This window comes from Microcaecilia unicolor, chromosome 11 (assembly GCF_901765095.1).
Source record: "Microcaecilia unicolor chromosome 11, aMicUni1.1, whole genome shotgun sequence".
NCBI classification, from domain to species: Eukaryota; Metazoa; Chordata; class Amphibia; order Gymnophiona; family Siphonopidae; genus Microcaecilia; species Microcaecilia unicolor.
The window spans coordinates 142,481,384-142,501,125 of NC_044041.1; the positions used below are offsets into that span (position 1 = coordinate 142,481,384).

Sequence of the window (19,742 nt, forward strand, 5' to 3'; positions counted from 1 at the left end):
GTCTGTGCATTCCTATACCCTGAGCAGCAATTCTGGATGCCACATCAAAGGTATCGTAAGCGCCCCTGGCCAGGAATTTACGACACGCCTTCTGCTGCCTGACCACCTGGTGAAAGGCTCGGCCTGCTCTGGAGGGAGAGCATCGACCAAGGAAGACAGCTGCCTCACCGAGTTCCACAAGTGGACGCTCGTGTTGAGCTGGTAAGATTGGATACGGGCAGCGAGCATAGCGGCCTGATACGTCTTCCTCCCAAAAGAGTCCAAGGACCTAACCTCTGCCTGGGGGCGCTGAGGCATAGTCCCTAGTACTCTTGGGTCTTTTGAGGGCGGAGTCCACCACCAAGGAATTGTGTGGTAACTGAGACCTCATCAACCCAGGTTCACCGTGGATCCGATATTGGGATCAGTCTTCTTCGGGATCACGGGAGCAGACAGAGGAAACGACCAGTTTCGCATAAGGACTTCCTTGAGTACCTTATGTAAAGGAGCCGTCACAGCCGCCTTAGGTGGAGAGGGATAATCTAGGACCTCAAGCATCTCAGCCCTGGACTCATCCTCCACCTCCATAGGGAATGGAATAGCATTTTACAAAAATGTAAAAGAGACTTCTCAGGAGGAGACAGTCTCCTTTCAGGTGGAGGGGAAGATTCAGAGGGAATCCCAAAAGACGCATTGGAGAAGTATCTGGGATCTTCCTCTGACGCTTCTCTGGTGCCAAATCCTTCGAATCCCCGGAGCTCCTGGCACCATGTGTCGAAGGAGATCAGTGACGGTGCTTCTTCGCCTTCGCTCGATGCCCGTCACCAAGACGATGGTCAGTCCCGGGGGCCACATAGCAGGAGGCCTTGAGACGGAGACCCACTCAACACCTCACTACTCCCAGCACAACATGGTCTCTCAGCAGCCATTACCTCTGCTCCTGACGACGATGCTTCCCTCGATGTCAATGCCACAAAGCTCAGTACCGATGTCGATGTTGAAGGACTGGACTGAGCCCCCCAAATTTCTCGCGCTGAGCTACTTGGGTCCGCTCCTTCATACAAAGACACAGAGCACAAGCAGCTGGGCTGTGGTCGGGCCCAAAGCACTGGATACACCAGGAATGGGTATCGGTACCTGAGATTGTCCGGTTGCACCGAGTACAACGTTTGAAGCTGCTGGGTGTCCTCAATGACATAGAAGGAAAAACGGCTCCAGCGAAATCAAAAGACTCGACTGTGCCAATAAAAAGGGGTACAAATGAGGAGAAAATCCCGGTTAAGTCAAAAAGAAAGGAAACTTAAAAATTGGTAAAAAAAAAGCCTGAGGATTTAAGAAAAAGGATCCTAAGCTCTTTTTGTTTGTTGTTTTTTTTTTTTAAAACAAAGTAGAGAATAGAAAATACGCAAAAAAAATTACTCTTCAGAAGAACTCTTTCCCGGGCCAGAACAAGGAGCACAGGAGAAATCTGCCGCACTTCATTGCAGGAAAAAAGTAACTGAGGTACTGCTCGTGCGGCGAGAAGTCAGTCCGCGCATGTGCACGAGAAGACTAGCACAGTTTTTTCTTCTTTGCTATGGCAAAATGCCGATTACCGGCCGACACGACCATCGACCCACGTGTGAGAATAATGCAGCCTGTTTGTCCTCGGAGAAAAATAAAATTCTTTTTTTCTACCTTTGCTGTCTGGCCATTTAATTTTTCTAATTTTTTTTAGGCCCAATCTCTGGTTACTGCTTTCCTGTCTTCTTTGAACTCTCTTTCCAAGGGTCTCTTGTCCATGTGTCTTTTTTTTCTCTTCTTTTGTCTTCTTCACCTCTTCAATTATAACCAACTGCAACACTGATCTGTTCCAGCTCCGTGGGTGCTTCAGCATCCCCAATACTGAGCAAACCCTGTGTGTCCAAGGAAGGGGTAATTTTTGTTGGGTTTAGCATCCCCAATCATTTTGAAAATTGACTCCTATGTCTCCACCTATCCAATCTTGCCCAATTTCTCTCACTTTCCCCAGACCATTGTCTCTACCCCCTCCCCCCCTTTATCCAGTATTGCCACATCTCTGTCACTCTCTCTCTCTCCTTCCTCTCCCATTCAGTCTTGCCTCGTTTCTCTCTCCCTCCCCACCTATCCAGTCTTGCCCAAATGCTCTCTCCCCCCAGCCCATAACCTCTGTCACCCTCCCCTTTTATCCAATATCACCCCATCTCTTGTCTGTCACATTCTCTCTCTCTCCCTCCCCATCCATCTAGTCTTGCCTAATTTCACTCTCTCTCCCCTTCCATCCACTGCAGTCCTGCAGCACAGTCTCACTCCCGTGCACCTCCGCAGGGCCCGCGCTAACGATCAACCATGGGAGATAGGCGGAACCCGGCTCTCTGCAGAAGTGCCACTTGTGCTTTCTGCGCCAATCCCGGAATTATACATCAGAGGAGGCAGGTCTGGCGCAGGAAGCAGTAGCGGTACTGCACGTCTACCATGGTAGTTTATTAGTGCGGGCCTGGAAGTTTGGGCCCAATCAGCTGCAAGCCACCTCTGAAATCACTTGGAAATCCTGTAGAGGGGGAGAAGCAGAGAGATGGAAAATACTTATTTTTTTTTAAACTACTTTCCAAGGACTTCCGGTGGCGCCATGAGCTCAGCAGCTGCAGAAAGCAGGAGCTCCAGGGTGTCCCGCCTGATTGCTCGATATATGTGTCTGATCGACAAAATTAACAAACCAGCTGAGAGAGGAAAAACCCATGGACCGGTACATGCGCAGCACTCCCGCCAAAACGGCGCAGACACCCATCAAAAAAGCGAAAAATAAAACTATAACCAACGAATACAAAATGGCCGCCGAAGCCGCAGTGGCGCAAAAGGCCTTCTCGGACTTACAATTAGAGCAGTTAATGATGGCTATAACGAAGGCGTGGGCGCCTAAATGGGCAGAGCTAGATTGCAAACTGGATGGCTTCCAAATCATACTGGACGGCTTGCAGACCCGTGTAAGTGATGCAGAAGTAAGAATCTCTACCATAGAAGTTGACGCACGTGGCTATGGCCCAGACCTGGCAGATATGCAACACCAATTACAGGAGCAGATGGCAAAAATTGAAGATCTGGAGAATCGCTCACGTCGAAACAACGTGCGCATAGTGGGTCTGGTGGAGACACTACCAGAGCGCAACTTGGAGGACTGGCTGGAGAGATGGCTTAGCAAAGAACTGTCATTGACAGACTCTCTGGGCCCGCTGGTAGTCGAGAGGGCCCATCGCATTGGTAAAAAGATGGAAATACAAAACAGACCACGAGTTATAGTGGCGAAAATCCTTAACTATAGACATAAATTGGAAATATTACAGGGGTTTCGGAATAAAAGAGATGCGCTAAAATATAATGGGAGGAACATCTTGATTTTTCAGGATTTTTCTGCAGAATTGCAAGAACAACGAAGAAAACTGCACTCTATTTGCACAACCCTCGTGGAAAAAAAAGTACGTTTCAATATCCAATACCCAGCGAGGCTGAGAGTGCTGGTGCAGGATAAGTGGCGTGTTTTCAACAAGGAAGCGGAGGCCAGACAATATTTGCTGGAGAACAAACTAATTGATGCCGCGTAGGTGCCGGCTTGGACAGTTGACCCCTGATTAAGTAGACGCAAGCTGGTTTGTATGGTTTAAAGTGTATAAAGTGTTGATAAGATGATAATCTAGCGTAATAGCAGAAGGCGGGAGCCCCAGGCACATTACGGGGTCCCATTTCACCACCAAGGTAATCCGTCGGTGGATGGAAAGCAAGGGAATTAGAGGGGGGAAGGTATGGGGGGGGGGGGGAGGGAGGCGGGAGGAAAGTAAAGACATGGAACAGTTGCAGGGTGACAGAGGGCTATGTAAGTGGACGCATGATTACACATCTGATTCCACATTCCAGGAGGTAGATAATAGCGAGCAGACCTATGAGGAAAGTGAGTTAAGGGTCCGGCTACTGCGGGCGACAGTGAAGCACTATAAAGCAATGCCGTGCCAGCGCGTGTAATATCATGGAATGTCGGGGGCATTAGCACCCCCATAAAAAGAGCTAAAATATTGCAGGCGCTGAAGCGGCACAAAGTAGACATCGCTTGTCTCCAAGAGACAAGATTAGACGCCACTGAGCACAAGAAATTGCAGAGAACGTGGGTGGGAGAATGCCACTATGTAGCCTCCCAGGGGCGCAGAGGGGGGCTGGCTGTATTAATCAGAAAGGGGCTCCCATGCAGGGCAACAGTAGTGGCACGAGGAGAGCAAGGCAGATATATAATAATACACATATGGTTGCAAGGTACAGAATTCCTCCTGGTAAATGTATATGGCCCGCATGGGCATGAGCCAGGCTTTTACAACCAGTTGGCAAGTGTCTGCTTACAGCATAGGACTGCCCACTTAATGGTGGTGGGGGACTTTAACCTTGTTTCAAACCCGGATATTGTCTCCACAAATTCAAACTCCCCACATTATAGAGGGCCCAGACAAAGAATTTTCCACCTTCCAGAAAATGTTAGATTTGATAGACACCTGGAGAGTCTTACATCCTAATGAACGGGACTATACACACAGATCACGGGCCCATGGTACATAAGTACATAAGTAGTGCCATACTGGGAAAGACCAAAGGTCCATCTAGCCCAGCATCCTGTCACCGACAGTGGCCAATCCAGGTCAAGGGCACCTGGCACGCTCCCCAAACGTAAAAACATTCCAGACAAGTTATACCTAAAAATGCGGAATTTTTCCAAGTCCATTTAATAGCGGTCTATGGACTTGTCCTTTAGGAATCTATCTAACCCCTTTTAAAACTCCGTCAAGCTAACCGCCCGTACCACGTTCTCCGGCAACGAATTCCAGATTAGACTACATCTCAGTGAACAGGGCACTGTTTCATATGATTTACACTGCAGAAGTGGGACCAGAAGAAATATCTGATCATGCATTAATCTGGGTAGACTTTGAAATTCCGGCTGACACATTAAAAAAGAGGGGGATGGAGGTTCCTGGCTTACCTACATAGAGATATGTAGGTAGCAAATGGGAAGACTATACCTATCATAATGCGGAACATGCACAAGCGCAGCCAGAGCTGTTCTGGGATGCCTCGAAGGCGGTGATAAGAGGAGAAATAATAGCGTACTGTAGTCAGAAAAGAAAACGAAGGTTAGCTAGCATTTTACAGTTAGAACGAAAGCTACAGCAGGCCAGACGCACTTGTATGCGTAGGCCCAGCACATCAGGCCTGGAAGAGATAAAGCTGCTACAAACAACACTAAATACATTACTGCATGAAGGAGAGACTAGATCAACCTTATACTATAAATATAAATTGCAGAGATTTGGTAATAAATCAGGATCGCTTTTAGCCAAAATTATTAAAAACTGGGGAGGGACCCGGACTGGGGAGGGACCCAGGTAGTTGCAGCATTGAAAACCAAGCAAGGGAGCTTAACTAATTCGCAAGAGAAAATAGGGCAGATATTTACAGATTACTTCTCAAGCTTGTACTCAGCCCCCTTAAAAGGAGATAGTAGACAAATTAAAGACTATGTAGAGAAGTCGGGCCTGGCCAAATTAACAGAAGACGACAAAGAAAAGCTAAATGCACCTATGATGATGCGTGAATTGCAAAAAGTAATAAAATCACGAAAACCTCGGACTGCGCCAGGCCCGGATGGGTTCACGGGGGACTACTATAGATCCTTACCGCCGGAGGCATTGCCCCCCTTGGCCCGAGGTATGCTAACACGGCCTTAATAACATTGATCCTGAAACCAAGCAGGGCCCCAGACAGTGCTGACTCCTACAGGCCCATATCATTGCTCAACGTAGACATTAAACTGCTAGCCAAAATACTGGCAGAGCACCTGGCAGAACTCCTGCCCAAACTCATAGGGAAAGAACAGGTAGGGTTTGTGTGGAATAGGCAATCCACGCAAAATATGCGCAAACTCCTGCTGGCTTTGGCCACCTGCACTGAAAAAGGGACGCCTGCTCTGGTAGTAAACCTAGATGCCGAAAAGGTGTTTGACCAAGTACACTGGGACTATGTATTTAGCACATTAGAATACATGGGGTTTGCAGGGTGGTATTTAGCGGCCCTTAAGACCTTGTACACGGGACCGCAGGCCAGCATATTAGTAAATGGATTGAAAGAACAGGAATTTGAAATCAAGAGAGGCACGAGACTGGGCTGCCCCCTTTCCCCACTGTTATTTGTGATGTCTCTAGAACCTGTGTTGCGCACCTTGGAAAGGGATAAGGGGGTGGAAGGGGTCCTTTTGGGCGACAACTGTGTTAAAGTGCTGGCATATGCAGACGATTTACTCTTAACATTGCTTCGTCCGCAGGGGTCGGTCCAAGCACTATTGGATAATATAAGGCGATTTGGGCAATTATCAGGCTTCAAATTAAATTTAACTAAATCACACACCATGGTGGTAGGGGCGAGTGAGAAAGGAGGTTGGGGGCAAAGATTCCCTTTTCAGTGGGCACCCAATCAATTGAAGTGCTTGGGAGTGGGGATACCAGCCAACTTAGATATAATGTATGACCTCAATGTACAAAGACTTTTGAAAGAAACTAAGGTCAGCCTGAATGCATGGGTGAAACTTCCGATATCGTTGCTAGGCAGGATAGCCCTGTTTAACATGATGACTGTACCAAAGTGGCTGTACATAATGCAAATGTTACCTATATGTTTAAAGAGACATGATGAAAGAAAACTGCATGCTATGATTCAGAGTTTCTTGTGGAGGGGGCGTAAAGCCCGATTACCTATTGCCACGCTCTGCATACCAGTGGAGTATGGTGGACTGGGACTGCTCAATATAAAATTTCTCAATATTGCCAGTGGCATGAGGAATATAAATGACTGGTATCGGAATACAGAAGAATTCTCAGCCACTGCCCTGGAACTGGCCTTAATGGGAGAGATCCACTTTAGTGTATACCTTCACTCCACTGGGGTACCTATTCCTTATGTGTTGCGACATTCTAGGATTATGACATTTGCGAAAGCAGTATGGAGGTGGATTTGTCGCCTACATCACTTCACCCCAAACGTGACACCCCTGTTGGCCATCTATGATAACCCGGCTTTTGCACTGGGCAACCTCTACGCCACGTTCCGGAGTTGGGAGAGGGGCGGCATTAAATATCTGCTGCAAAGTAGTAACAAGAGATGGGCATATGAGACCCTTTTCTGAATTGCAGACTGAATTTGGAGTGCTGGGGAAAGATCACTTTCACTATGTCCAGCTTCAACATTATGTGCGCTCATTGCCATGGGAATCTCTGGCGGAGGATGCACAGGAAGAGCTCTCTACGGCATTCTCTCTGGAGTCCCAACGAAAGGTGCGGCTCTCTCACCATCACCAGCATATAAAAGATACAGCTAGAGAATTGGATTACCAAAAACTATCAAGGCAGTGGACAGCGGATCTTCATGTGGACATAACAGCAGCTCAAATCAAGACTCATGTTCTCTCGATCAGGAAGGTAACTACACAGGCAACACATTGGGAACTACAATATAAATTTGTTCTCAGACTGCATATTTCCCCCAGGCGGGCATTTCATATCGGTCTCTCTCCATGGGGGGAATGCCCCAAATGCGGGGCAGAAAGTGCAGATTTGGGCCATATGTTTTGGTCCTGTGTGAAAATACAGAAATTTTGGAAAGACATTATAAAATATGTTAATGCACTCTGGAATCAAAGATGGAGGTACAACCCAGCACTGCTGTTTGGGGGCCCGGATCTGGGGCCAGGGCCGGTCAAACCCGGTAAGCAGGGTAAGCACTGCAGGGGGGCGCATGCCTTCAAGGATGTCACTTTGCAAGCAATCAAGCTCTGCTGAGTATCTAATTTCTGCTGCTCATCTCAGTCTGGCTCCAAAGCTGTCAAGCTCTCTGTCCTGTCCCCTCCCCCCTCCCAAGCAGAGAAATATCCTCCTTGTGTTTGTCAGAGGACGTCACTGCTCCAACTGAATCTGGCTCTGAAATAACTTGTGGGAGCTCAGCTAACCTCTGTCCTCTGCCCAGAGAGGGCTCAGACAGAGACAGCACAGCAGAGCCTGGACCCTTGTTTTGTCAGAGACTGCTGTTTAGTGCTGCACCTGACCAACCCTTTTCCACCCCCACCCCCAACACAGCAACTCACAGGACAGGAGGGCTAGATGCCTGCTATCAATTCCTAACCATCACCTATCTCTCATTCCCACTTCAGTAACTCCTGTTAGTCTGTCCAACTCAGATTGTAGAATATGTTAGTTTATGCTGATTAAGTCTGTCCTAGCTAGATCCTAAGCTGTGCTCGATGGGAAGGCTATTGTGCTGCATGCAGAGTGTAACTTCTTAGGATTTCAGGTTAATTTTTGAAGAATTTGAAGAGGAGCTATCTCTGTTCTACATGTGTGACTGCAAGGCCAAGTGTCTGAATAGGGATCTGTTTGTTAGATTCTGAAATTTTGATAACACATTGTTTTTCAGAGTTGGCAAGACTGTCTGTTCTCCTAATTCCTGGTCTGTGTGCTAAGTTATTTTTCTTCTTTAGTGGTGTAATATTTTCAATGATGCCATGGCTGGTAAAAGGGGTGTGTCTACTGTGGGGGCGGAGCCATAGTGATCCCGCCTCTGGATGAGTAGGGGCGCCGACTAATAGACTGCAGGAGGGCGCTAGAAACCCTAGGGCCGGCCTTGTCTGGGGCGCACCAAGATGCGAGGATTTACAGCATTTGTATGTTGTACCATCATTGTCAGCAAACAAGTTATCTTAACAGAGTGGTTGGCTCCTTGAGCCCCAACACGCCAGCAATGGAGAATGAAGATATTGTGGCTACTACGTATGGAGCGTTTGGGCATAGCAGACTTTGACACAGAACAAGGGAAACCTAATTCCAATACCAATGGACACCCTTCTGGAACACATTAACTCCATCAGCACGTAGCTATCTGTTAAACCTGTAAAAAGTATACTGTCAGAACTGGATATCTAATGGACAAGGGGAGGGGGGACAGAGGGTAAGGGGGGCATGTTGGGAGGGGGTAGAATAGTATTAATGTTTATGTTAGAATTAAGGGAAGGGTGCAGTAGTAAGGGCTAAAGGGGAGAAAAATGAAAATGATTGTTGGTAACATATTGGTAAAAAGTAAACCACTTACATTGTACAATGACATGTAGCATATACCATCAATAAAAATGAGTTAAATATAAACTACTTTCCAAATCTGTACTTTGTACAAAAGTACAGCTTATACAGCTTAAATGTAACTCATTACAAGTAAAAAGTATTGCAAAAAAAGTAACTTGTTACAATTAAAAGTACTACCAATTGTACTTAAGTACTATAACAAAGTAGAAGTATTTATTTATTTATTGCATTTGTATCCCACATTTTCCCACCTCTTTGCAGGCTCAATGTGGCTTACAATAATCATGAATAGTGGAAATATATTAGAAAATAGACATTTGGTGTTACAGGATCTTAAGCAACATGATAGTGAAAAAACATGATAGTCATATAGCAAGCAGATATTGTAAGACAGTTCTGAATATATGTGGAGAAGTTGTGTATATTTACATTGGTTGATCTTTATGGTATACCTTGTTAAAGAGATGGGTCTTCAGTAGTTTGCGGAAGTTCGTTAATTTGTAAATCATTTTTAAGTTGCGCGGCAATGCGTTCCATATCTGTGTGCTCAAGTAGGTAAAGTTTGACGCGTGCGTTAGTTTGTATTTCAGACCTTTGCAGTTAGGGAAGTGCAGATTAAGGAATGTGCGGGATGATCTTTTGGCATTCCTGGGTGGTAAGTCTATCAGGTCTGACATGTAGGCTGGTGCATCTCCATGAATGATTTTATGAACTAGGGAGCATATTTTGAACGTGATGCGTTCTTGAAGTGGGAGCCAGTGTAGTTTTTCTCGTAGGGGTTTAGCACTTCCATATTTTGTTTTACCGAATATGAGTCTAGCTGCAGTGTTCTGGGCTGTCTGAAGTTTCTTGATTATTTGCTCTTTACAGCCGGCATAGAGTGCATTGCAGTAGTCTAGATGACTAAGCACCATTGATTGTACTAGGTTACGGAAAACAGTCCTTGGGAAGAAAGGTCTTCTCTTTTTAATTTCCACATGGAGTGTTTTTCGCGTGGCTCTCGAGTGTTAGGTGTCGATCGATGGTAACTCCAAGAATTTTTAGGGTGTCCGAAATTGGAAGGTTCAGATTTGGTGTGTTAATGTACTTCGTTACTACCCATCTCTGTATGCAGCTGACATGGGTATCAATATTACCCTCAAAAATTGTTTTGACATTTCTTATATTTATTTGGTTCTTTAACAGGTGAGCGTGGGAATAATGGATCTTTCTGATCAGGGAAGGGAAATAGAATCATGAAGGAAGATGGAGAAAGGATCTTGTACAAGTCAGTACTTCTCCCCTTCCTTATCTCTTCCTGACATGGATGCTTTCTCTCATTCTCAACCCCCCTCCCCACTCACCCTCTGGAGTCCTCATAAATCTGCAGGAATTTCCTTCAATCCCTTCAAGTTTCTCAGTCACTCTTTCCCTCTCTGAGCTGCCACCTCTACAACTCCCTCACTCATCCTCTCCCCTAAACCCCATACCCTCAATTCATGCTCCCATTTCCTGAGATCCTCAAAAGCTCACTTTTCCCTTCTCCCCTGTGAGTCACTCTGTCCCACCCTATGACCCCTTAAAAACACCATATCGGATCAGGGGTTCAGAAGAGGAGAACAGCAGGCAGCTCCATCACCACACTCTGGGCCATGGCAGCAGAGAACATGGGCAAAGTGTTGCATTGCTGAAATCCCCTTCCAAGTCTTAAGCTGGTACAGGGAGGGTGTAGAATCATGAGAGACCAGTAGCCCTGCTTATTCTCAGAAGACGCAAATTGCTAACTACAAGATACCATATACGATGGTTCCATAAGGACAGCCAAATGGTAAGGAGTAAGAAAAACATAGGGGCAGCAACTCCCTGTTGAGCTATATAGAAAGGGGCCAGGAGCACAATTTCTGAATGAAGGGAATGCATGGAGTTCTGGTCCTCATGTCCATAAAGGAAAGGGAGTGCTTTGTAAGGATATATTCTATGTAATTTGTATATCCTATTATTATCATTTGTAATCCACTTTGAACTTTATGGCTAAGGCAGGCTATAAATTTTGTATATTACATTACACACTGTAGCAGGAAGTAAATTAGGCAGACTACATGGACAATCCTAACCATCTTACCTGCCATTATATTTTATGTTTCTAAAAGACAGAAAGTCAGAATTTGCCAAGCATCTGTTAGCATCAAGGAGGGGCATACATGGAATTCTTACCCTCACATCCATGACCTTGGTAATTTTCCAGAAGTCAATGAGAAGTCCAATGAAGACACTGACTTGAACCACAAAGTTTGTTTCATTGTCCAGGATGTACAAAAGGACCACTAGGGACTGAAAGACACCAAAAAACACAGAGCGGACAGAGAGCCCCTCCAGAGATTGTCTGCTATTCCAGAACTGGATATCTATAAGACAGAAGAGGAAAAGCAGGGTTGAATATCTTATCTATTTATTAGGATTTATCACCTTTCTGAAGAAATTCACACAAAGCAAATTACAGCAAAAATATGCTGGACATTGGCAACAGACAATTACAGCAGTAAAAATATTGAAACAGTACACATTATGGCATAGGATGCTTACAATGTCAACATAATACACATTAAAACATTTTAACAGACAGCATAGGGTGTGAGCAAAGCATTCCCTGGGGGAAGGTCAGGGAACCCTTTAGTTGTCCTTTCCGCATTACACACCAACTGTCCAAGGAGATCAACAATACATCTTGAACTTCTTATTCCTGTCCCTTTGTACAATACCCAAATGTAAAACATTGCAGCCACAAAGTTATTTACCTGTAGCAGGTTTTCTCTGAGGACAGCAGGATACATACAGTGGGGGAAATAAGTATTTGATCCCTTGCTGATTTTGTAAGTTTGCCCACTGACAAAGACATGAGCAGCCCATAATTGAAGGGTAGGTTATTGGTAACAGTGAGAGATAGCACATCACAAATTAAATCCGGAAAATCACATTGTGGAAAGTATATGAATTTATTTGCATTCTGCAGAGGGAAATAAGTATTTAATCCCTCTGGCAAACAAGACCTAATACTTGGTGGCAAAACCCTTGTTGGCAAGCACAGCGGTCAGACGTCTTCTGTAGTTGATGATGAGGTTTGCACACATGTCAGGAGGAATTTTGGTCCACTCCTCTTTGCAGATCATCTCTAAATCATTAAGAGTTCTGGGCTGTCGCTTGGCAACTCGCAGCTTCAGCTCCCTCCATAAGTTTTCAATGGGATTAAGGTCTGGTGACTGGCTAGGCCACTCCATGACCCTAATGTGCTTCTTCCTGAGCCACTCCTTTGTTGCCTTGGCTGTATGTTTTGGGTCATTGTCGTGCTGGAAGACCCAGCCACGACCCATTTTTAAGGCCCTGGCGGAAGGAAGGAGGTTGTCACTCAGAATTGTACGGTACATGGCCCCATCCATTCTCCCATTGATGCGGTGAAGTAGTCCTGTGCCCTTAGCAGAGAAACACCCCCAAAACATAACATTTCCACCTCCATGCTTGACAGTGGGGACGGTGTTCTTTGGGTCATAGGCAGCATTTCTCTTCCTCCAAACACGGCGAGTTGAGTTCATGCCAAAGAGCTCAATTTTTGTCTCATCTGACCACAGCACCTTCTCCCAATCACTCTCGGCATCATCCAGGTGTTCACTGGCAAACTTCAGACGGGCCGTCACATGTGCCTTCCGGAGCAGGGGGACCTTGCGGGCACTGCAGGATTGCAATCCGTTATGTCGTAATGTGTTACCAATGGTTTTCGTGGTGACAGTGGTCCCAGCTGCCTTGAGATCATTGACAAGTTCCCCCCTTGTAGTTGTAGGCTGATTTCTAACCTTCCTCATGATCAAGGATACCCCACGAGGTGAGATTTTGCGTGGAGCCCCAGATCTTTGTCGATTGACAGTCATTTTGTACTTCTTCCATTTTCTTACTATGGCACCAACAGTTGTCTCCTTCTCGCCCAGCGTCTTACTGATGGTTTTGTAGCCCATTCCAGCCTTGTGCAGGTGTATGATCTTGTCCCTGACATCCTTAGACAGCTCCTTGCTCTTGGCCATTTTGTAGAGGTTAGAGTCTGACTGATTCACTGAGTCTGTGGACAGGTGTCTTTCATACAGGTGACCATTGCCGACAGCTGTCTGTCATGCAGGTAACGAGTTGATTTGGAGCATCTACCTGGTCTGTAGGGGCCAGATCTCTTACTGGTTGGTGGGGGATCAAATACTTATTTCCCTCTGCAGAATGCAAATAAATTCATATACTTTCCACAATGTGATTTTCCGGATTTAATTTGTGATGTGCTATCTCTCACTGTTACCAATAACCTACCCTTCAATTATGGGCTGCTCATGTCTTTGTCAGTGGGCAAACTTACAAAATCAGCAAGGGATCAAATACTTATTTCCCCCACTGTATATCCACATGTAGGTGATGTCATCCGGTGTAGCCCCAGACAGAAACATCCATCCAGCTTCAGCAAAACCTTTGAGTATTCTTCCATGTGGCTTTCCATTTGCCACTGTCACGTGGAACCTGGCCAGTCGGTTACAATGCCAAAGGGGAGGTGAGAAGGTATGTGAGGATATGTATCCTGCTGTCCTCAGACAATACCTGCTAAAGGTAAGTAAGTTTGTTTTCCATGAGGACAAGTAGAATACAGCCACCCTTATATATGGGAGTCCCTAGCTAAAGGGTGCCTTCAACAAATAGTAACATAGTAACATAGTAGATGATGGCAGAAAGACCTGCACGGTCCATCCAGTCTGCCCAAGAAGAAAAATTCATATGTGCTACTTTTTTTTATTTGTACTGTCCTCTTCAGTGCACAGACCGTATAAGTCTGGCCAGCCCTATCCCCGCCTCCCAACCACCAACCCCGCCTCCCAACCACCAGCCCCGGCACAGACCGTATAAGTCTGCCCAGCACTAGTCCCCCCTCCCAACCACCAGCCCCGACCGTATATGTCTGCCCACACTAGCTCCGCCTCCCAACCACCAGCTCTGCCACCCATTCTAGGCTAAGCTCCTGAGGATCCCTTTCTTCTGCACAGGATTCCTTTATGTTTATCCCACGCATGTTTGAATTCCGTTACCGGTGAAACAAAGCCTAAGAACAGTAATATGCAAAAAAAAAAAAAATCTATTTTTCTTTTTGGTTTTTCTTATTTTTTTTTGGGGGGGGGGGGGGGGGGAGGCAGCCGGGAACAGAAATAACTGAGCCGGGGGGGGGGGGGGGGGGGTGGAGTTGGCTTCTAAACCCAAAATAAATTCTGTAATACTGTCTGACTAAACTGACCGTTGCATCAGGAGTCCTGTTTCAAATAATAATGAAATGTGAATGTTTGGACCAAAGACCATGTCACTGCTCTGCAAATTTCCTCTATGGGAGCGTTCTCAAGTGGGCTATTGATAGGACTATAACTAACATTATGAACTGTGACATGGCCCTTTAGAGTTAGCCCAACTCGAGTATAAATGAAGAAAACAGTCTGCTAGCCAAATCGAAATGGTGTGGCTGCCAGTGGCAAAAGAAACAAAAAGTTGGGTGGACATTCTATGGGCTTTAGTTCACTCTAGATAGAAGGCCAAGGTTCTCTTGCAGCCTAAAGCATGCACTGTGCTTTCACCTTTATAGGCTTGAGGCATTGGAAAAAGTGCAGGGAGAACAACTCTAACACTTAACTTAGGATAAGTGCACAAGTCCATCGTGTTATTGAAAAACTTTGCATAAGGTGGATCAGCAACTAGGGCCTGGATCTCACTGACCATTTGGGATAAAGTATCTGTCACCAAAAATTGGACCTTCCAAGCTAAGTACTTAGCTGACAGGTGGCTCAAAAGGAGCTTTCAGCAGTTGGGTTAAAATGAAATTGAAGTCCCATGACATTGTAGGAGGGTTTGATGGGATTCCTACAAAATAAACAACTAAAGGTGCCAACTGCACTAAGGTGAACCTTAAGAGAGACCTAACTCTGACAGATAAGATACTCAAGCAGGTTTTTTGTAGGTTAGTTAAAATAATCTATGGTCTCACCCTCACACCAGATGGCAAGCCTCTTCCATTTAAAACCATAGGACCTCCTAGTGGAAACTTTGCTAGAAGCCAACGTAATCTAAGACATACTTCGGCAAGTTCAGGGAATCCACCACACCCTCTCAACATCCAAGACGTGAGGAGCTAGCAATTGGTCAGGATGTATTAAGCATCCTTGATCCCGTGTAACTAGTGCTGGAAAACATTCCTGTCTCCAAAGTTCCCTGAAGGAAAGCTCCAGGAAAAGAGGAACCATATCTGCCTTGGCCAGTAGGGGGTGATCAAAATCATGGTTCCTTGATCTGTTTAAGTTTCAGAAGAGTTTTCACAATCAGAGGTATTCATGAATACATGTACAGAAAACCCTGTCCTGAATGGAGGAGGAAGGAATATAAAGTTAGTCTGCCATATGACCCTAGTCGGGAGCAGAACCAAGGGAATATTTTTGTTGTACCAAGAGGCAAAAACATTTATCGAGGGGCACCACTCTTAAAAATCCTCTGGGCTACTTCCTCATTTAGAAACTTCTTGTGAGGTTGAAGAGTCCAACTCAGCCTGTCCACCATACAATTGTCTTTCCCTCCCAGATATAAATACAAAAAGGATACATCAATGCCAGATCGGCAGTTAATAAAACCACGATACTAACCGACTGGATTACAGCTGACCATCTCGATTTCCTACTTATTAGCGAAACTTGGATCCATGACTCCAAAGATTCAATAATTTTAGAGCTATGTCCTCCAGGATACAAAACTACCCACTGGGCAAGAGAAGGAAAAAGAGGAGGAGGCATAGCAATAACCTATAAATCTCAATCCACAGTTACAACAACAACTCGAAATAGCCTCAGTCAGAATCAACCACCCAAACCTGCGTGATCACCTAAACCTAATCTTATTTTACAGACCCCCGGGCAACTGGCAAGATTCACAAACACACTTTCTGGATTTTATATCGAATACTTGTGTTTCCACCCAGAACCTTCTCATAGCAGGAGACATCAATCTTCACCTTGAAGATACTAACTCAAGCAATGTACGCGAATGCAAAGACTTCCTCCAATTATGGGAGCTCCATTGGCCGAACATACAACCCACACATAACAAAGGACATACACTAGATATCATTACCCACAAATTCTCATCAGAACCAATTCTCAAACTAATAGACATAAAATGGACAGCAACACCATGGTCCGATCACTACAAAGCAAACCTCTCCCTCCACTGGAGAACAAAAAAGACAACAAAAACAAGAACAACAAACCTATACTACGAGAGGCAAAATAGACCCACTAATATTCTGGCAACAATTCTACACCGATGAATGGACAACACCTACAGACTCACCCCAATTTCTCCAAGAATGGGACAACAGATGCAGAACAGTACTAGACAACATAGCACCACTTCAAACCAGAACCACACATAGAAAAAATTCAATACCATGGTTTAACGAAGAATTGAAAGAAGAGACAGTGACGTCAGCGGAGCTAATGGCTGCCTAAACGCTGAGCTCCCGTACCCCCGTGAGCAAACGAGCAATTTCCCTCCTCTTTCTAGTGGCAAACTTAAAAATACCTCGAGTCGGAATACTGCCTACAGGTGTGGTCGGTGGAGATGCTATGCAGGCGAGTGGAGAGGCAGTAAATCTCTCCCAATACGCATTCGAGAGCGGCACGCTGAAAAAAAAGATGGCGGAGCAAGCTGAGCTGACCCCCAACACACAAGGATCCGAGCGGGAGCTGTTCTCTTCCCAGGAACAAACGGATCGACTCGGGGAGCTGTTGCCAGAATTGCGGGACTGGCTGCAGGAGATACGATCTGACTTAAAAGCAGTCCGGGCAGGACTCACAACTCTGGGCACTAAACTCAGAGGAGAAATCGCGGAAGTGGGCCACAGAGTAGACGAGGCTGAAACACGGATGGATGATCAAAAGGAAGCTCTGAACTCACTCGATCTGCAGTCTCCGATGTCAGACTGGGTCAACAGCAAATAAATGACAAGTTGGAAGACCTAGAAAATCGCAGCAGACGCTGCAACCTGCGTTTCAGGGGTTTGCCGGAGACTCCTGCTTATCAAGATGCAGAGGCAGTAATTCAAAAAATAGCGAGCATGCTGCTCTCTGCAGATGGAACGACTGAGTATGGAGAAAATTAGACTCGAGAGAGTGCACAGAGCGCTAGGCCCGGTCAGGCAGAACCTTCCTAAAGATATCATCGCTTGCTTTCGGAACTTTAAGATAAAGGAGAAAGTTTTGCAGGCGTCTCGCCAAATAGCTGATTTTAAATGGGACACGTACCACATAGAGGTATATCAAAATCTAGCAGCAGTGACATTAAAACAAAGAGCGGAGTTAAAACCTGTCACAGCCAAGATGCGTGAATTGGGCCTGCGATATAGATGGCGCCATCCCTTTGCGCTCGTGTTTTACAAAGATGGCAAATTACATCAGGTCCGTTCTCTGGCGGAGGCGCGGGAAGCGCTTCTGGAGGGAACCCCAGAGGAGACACCTTCAGCGAGCGCCAAAAGTGGGCCAATGGGAGTCCTGGCCACTCACCCGAAATGGCAAAGAGTGGGATGCAAGAGACTGCAGCGTCAACAATCAGCGGGACGGCTGACCTGATGATCCTGAGGGTGGAGATGTCCAGGCCTGACAGTGAACTGTGGAGTGTGACAGGCCAGCAGATTGTGGTAGCAAAGCACTAGAAATGAGGAATCTGGTTGATGATGTTTGAGTTTGTGGGGGAGAGGGGATATAAGGTTAACAGTTAGAGTTTAATATGAGGAGAGGAAAGCTGGACTCTCCCGCAGAGAGTTTAATGCATTTGGGAAATGCGCAGGAGGCAACACGGGAGGCAGGGAGGTGAAGGGGGGGGTCACTTCCTGCCTGAACAGCATCTACTGTGTGGGGCAATGGTGCTTATATTGTGTTGGGGACAGAGGGGAAGAAGGGAGGGAGGGGGACGGAGATGATAAAAGAAGGGGGATAAGGGGAATGGTGGGTACTCTGGGGCTGCAAGATGCTGATATGATAGTTGGGCGAGACGACCCTAAACAAAATGGCTCTTAATTGTGTAACTTTGAATGTGAGAGGCCTTAATACTCCTCAAAAGCGTAGTCAGATGTTCAGAGAAATGCTGCGAATGAAAGCAGATTTGATGTTCATCCAGGAGACGCACTTGAAGCGAGGTCATGAAAGATTTGTAAGGCACAAAAGGTATCCCATAATATATTGTGCATCCAATAGAGAGGGAAAAAAAACCAAGGGAGTCCTTATAGCGATGTCCAGTGCATGCCCCTGGATTGTGCAGGAAACAATACGAGATCCTGAGGGGAGATATCTAGTTCTTGTGGCCTCCCTGTATAATATACAGTATACCCTTATAAATGTGTATGTCCCTAATGAAGACCAAAGGGGTTTTATAGAGGATCTGGAGCAGTTGATTCGATGGAAAGCAAGAGGGCATCTCCTATTAGGAAGTGATTTTAATATCACATTAAACCCAAAGGTAGATAACTCAGGGGGCTCAGCAGGCTATGCCCAAAAGGATAGGAATGCACTAAGAGCCTGGATGGCACGGGAGGGGTTAGTAGATGCCTGGAGAGAGCTCCATGGGACTGCAAGAGATTATACATATTACTCGCCCAAATATAAAACCTATTCGAGAATCGATTACTGGCTGGGTACTGATGCCTTAAGGGGTAAAATACTGCAGACAGAGATTGAGCCATGTGTGTGGTCGGATCATTGTCTAGTGAGCCTGGTCCTGGATATCAGGGGAGAGCAGAGGAGGCGTAGAAATTGGCGCCTAAATGAAGCTCTTCTGCTAGATCCTCAAAATGTGCGAGAGATTGAAAAATGCATTGAAGAATATATCAAGATCAATGATACAGGGGAGGTTCAACCTGCGAGTGTTTGGGAGGGTATGAAGGCAGTGGTCAGGGGTCATATAATTGCTTTGCAAACACACTTAAATAAAGAAAAGAAGGAAAAAGAAATTAAATTACGGGGGCAGTTGGAATGCTTGGAAAAAGCCCATAAGGCGGATCCTGTTGATAGCAAAACAGAGGGGAAATTACAACAAATTAGAAGACAGTTAAATGAAATACAGCTTGCTGAGATCGCAATCCAGTTACAGGCAGCACAACAGGAACACTTTGAATTTGGTAATAAAGCCAGTAGGCTCTTGGCTCACAAACTTAAAAAGAGAGCAACGTAATTTTATAGCTGCAATAAAAACTACGAAGGGTGATATCCTTACCAAAACTGATAGCATACAAGAAGAAGCCTTTTGGGAATTTTATAGTCAACTTTATAAGGGGGAACAGGCAGTTAGCAGAGAGGAGCTGGAGAGCTAAGTGGAAGAGGTAGAATTACAGAGAATAACGGAGGCAGAAAGGGATCACATTTCGACAACAATAACATTGGAAGAGATAGAAGAGGCAATAGCCGGAATGCCTAACCATAAGGCCCTGGGTCCGGATGGCTTCCCAATAAGATTCTATAAGGTGTTTAGAAAATGGCTTGCCCCTTTGTTGCTGAAGGTGATCACTTCCTATGACGAAGCGAGCTA

The 19,742-nt window shown here is 45.7% G+C and overlaps 1 protein-coding gene across 1 annotated transcript in view; it reads right to left on the reverse strand.

Annotated features, from left to right (window-relative positions):
- The window catches only part of CLPTM1 (CLPTM1 regulator of GABA type A receptor forward trafficking), a 667,471-nt gene that overhangs the window by 326,893 nt on the left and 320,836 nt on the right, over positions 1-19,742 (reverse strand). The window contains 1 exon segment of the mRNA XM_030218474.1: positions 11,331-11,521. Within this exon segment, the coding sequence (XP_030074334.1) occupies positions 11,331-11,521 (191 nt within the window).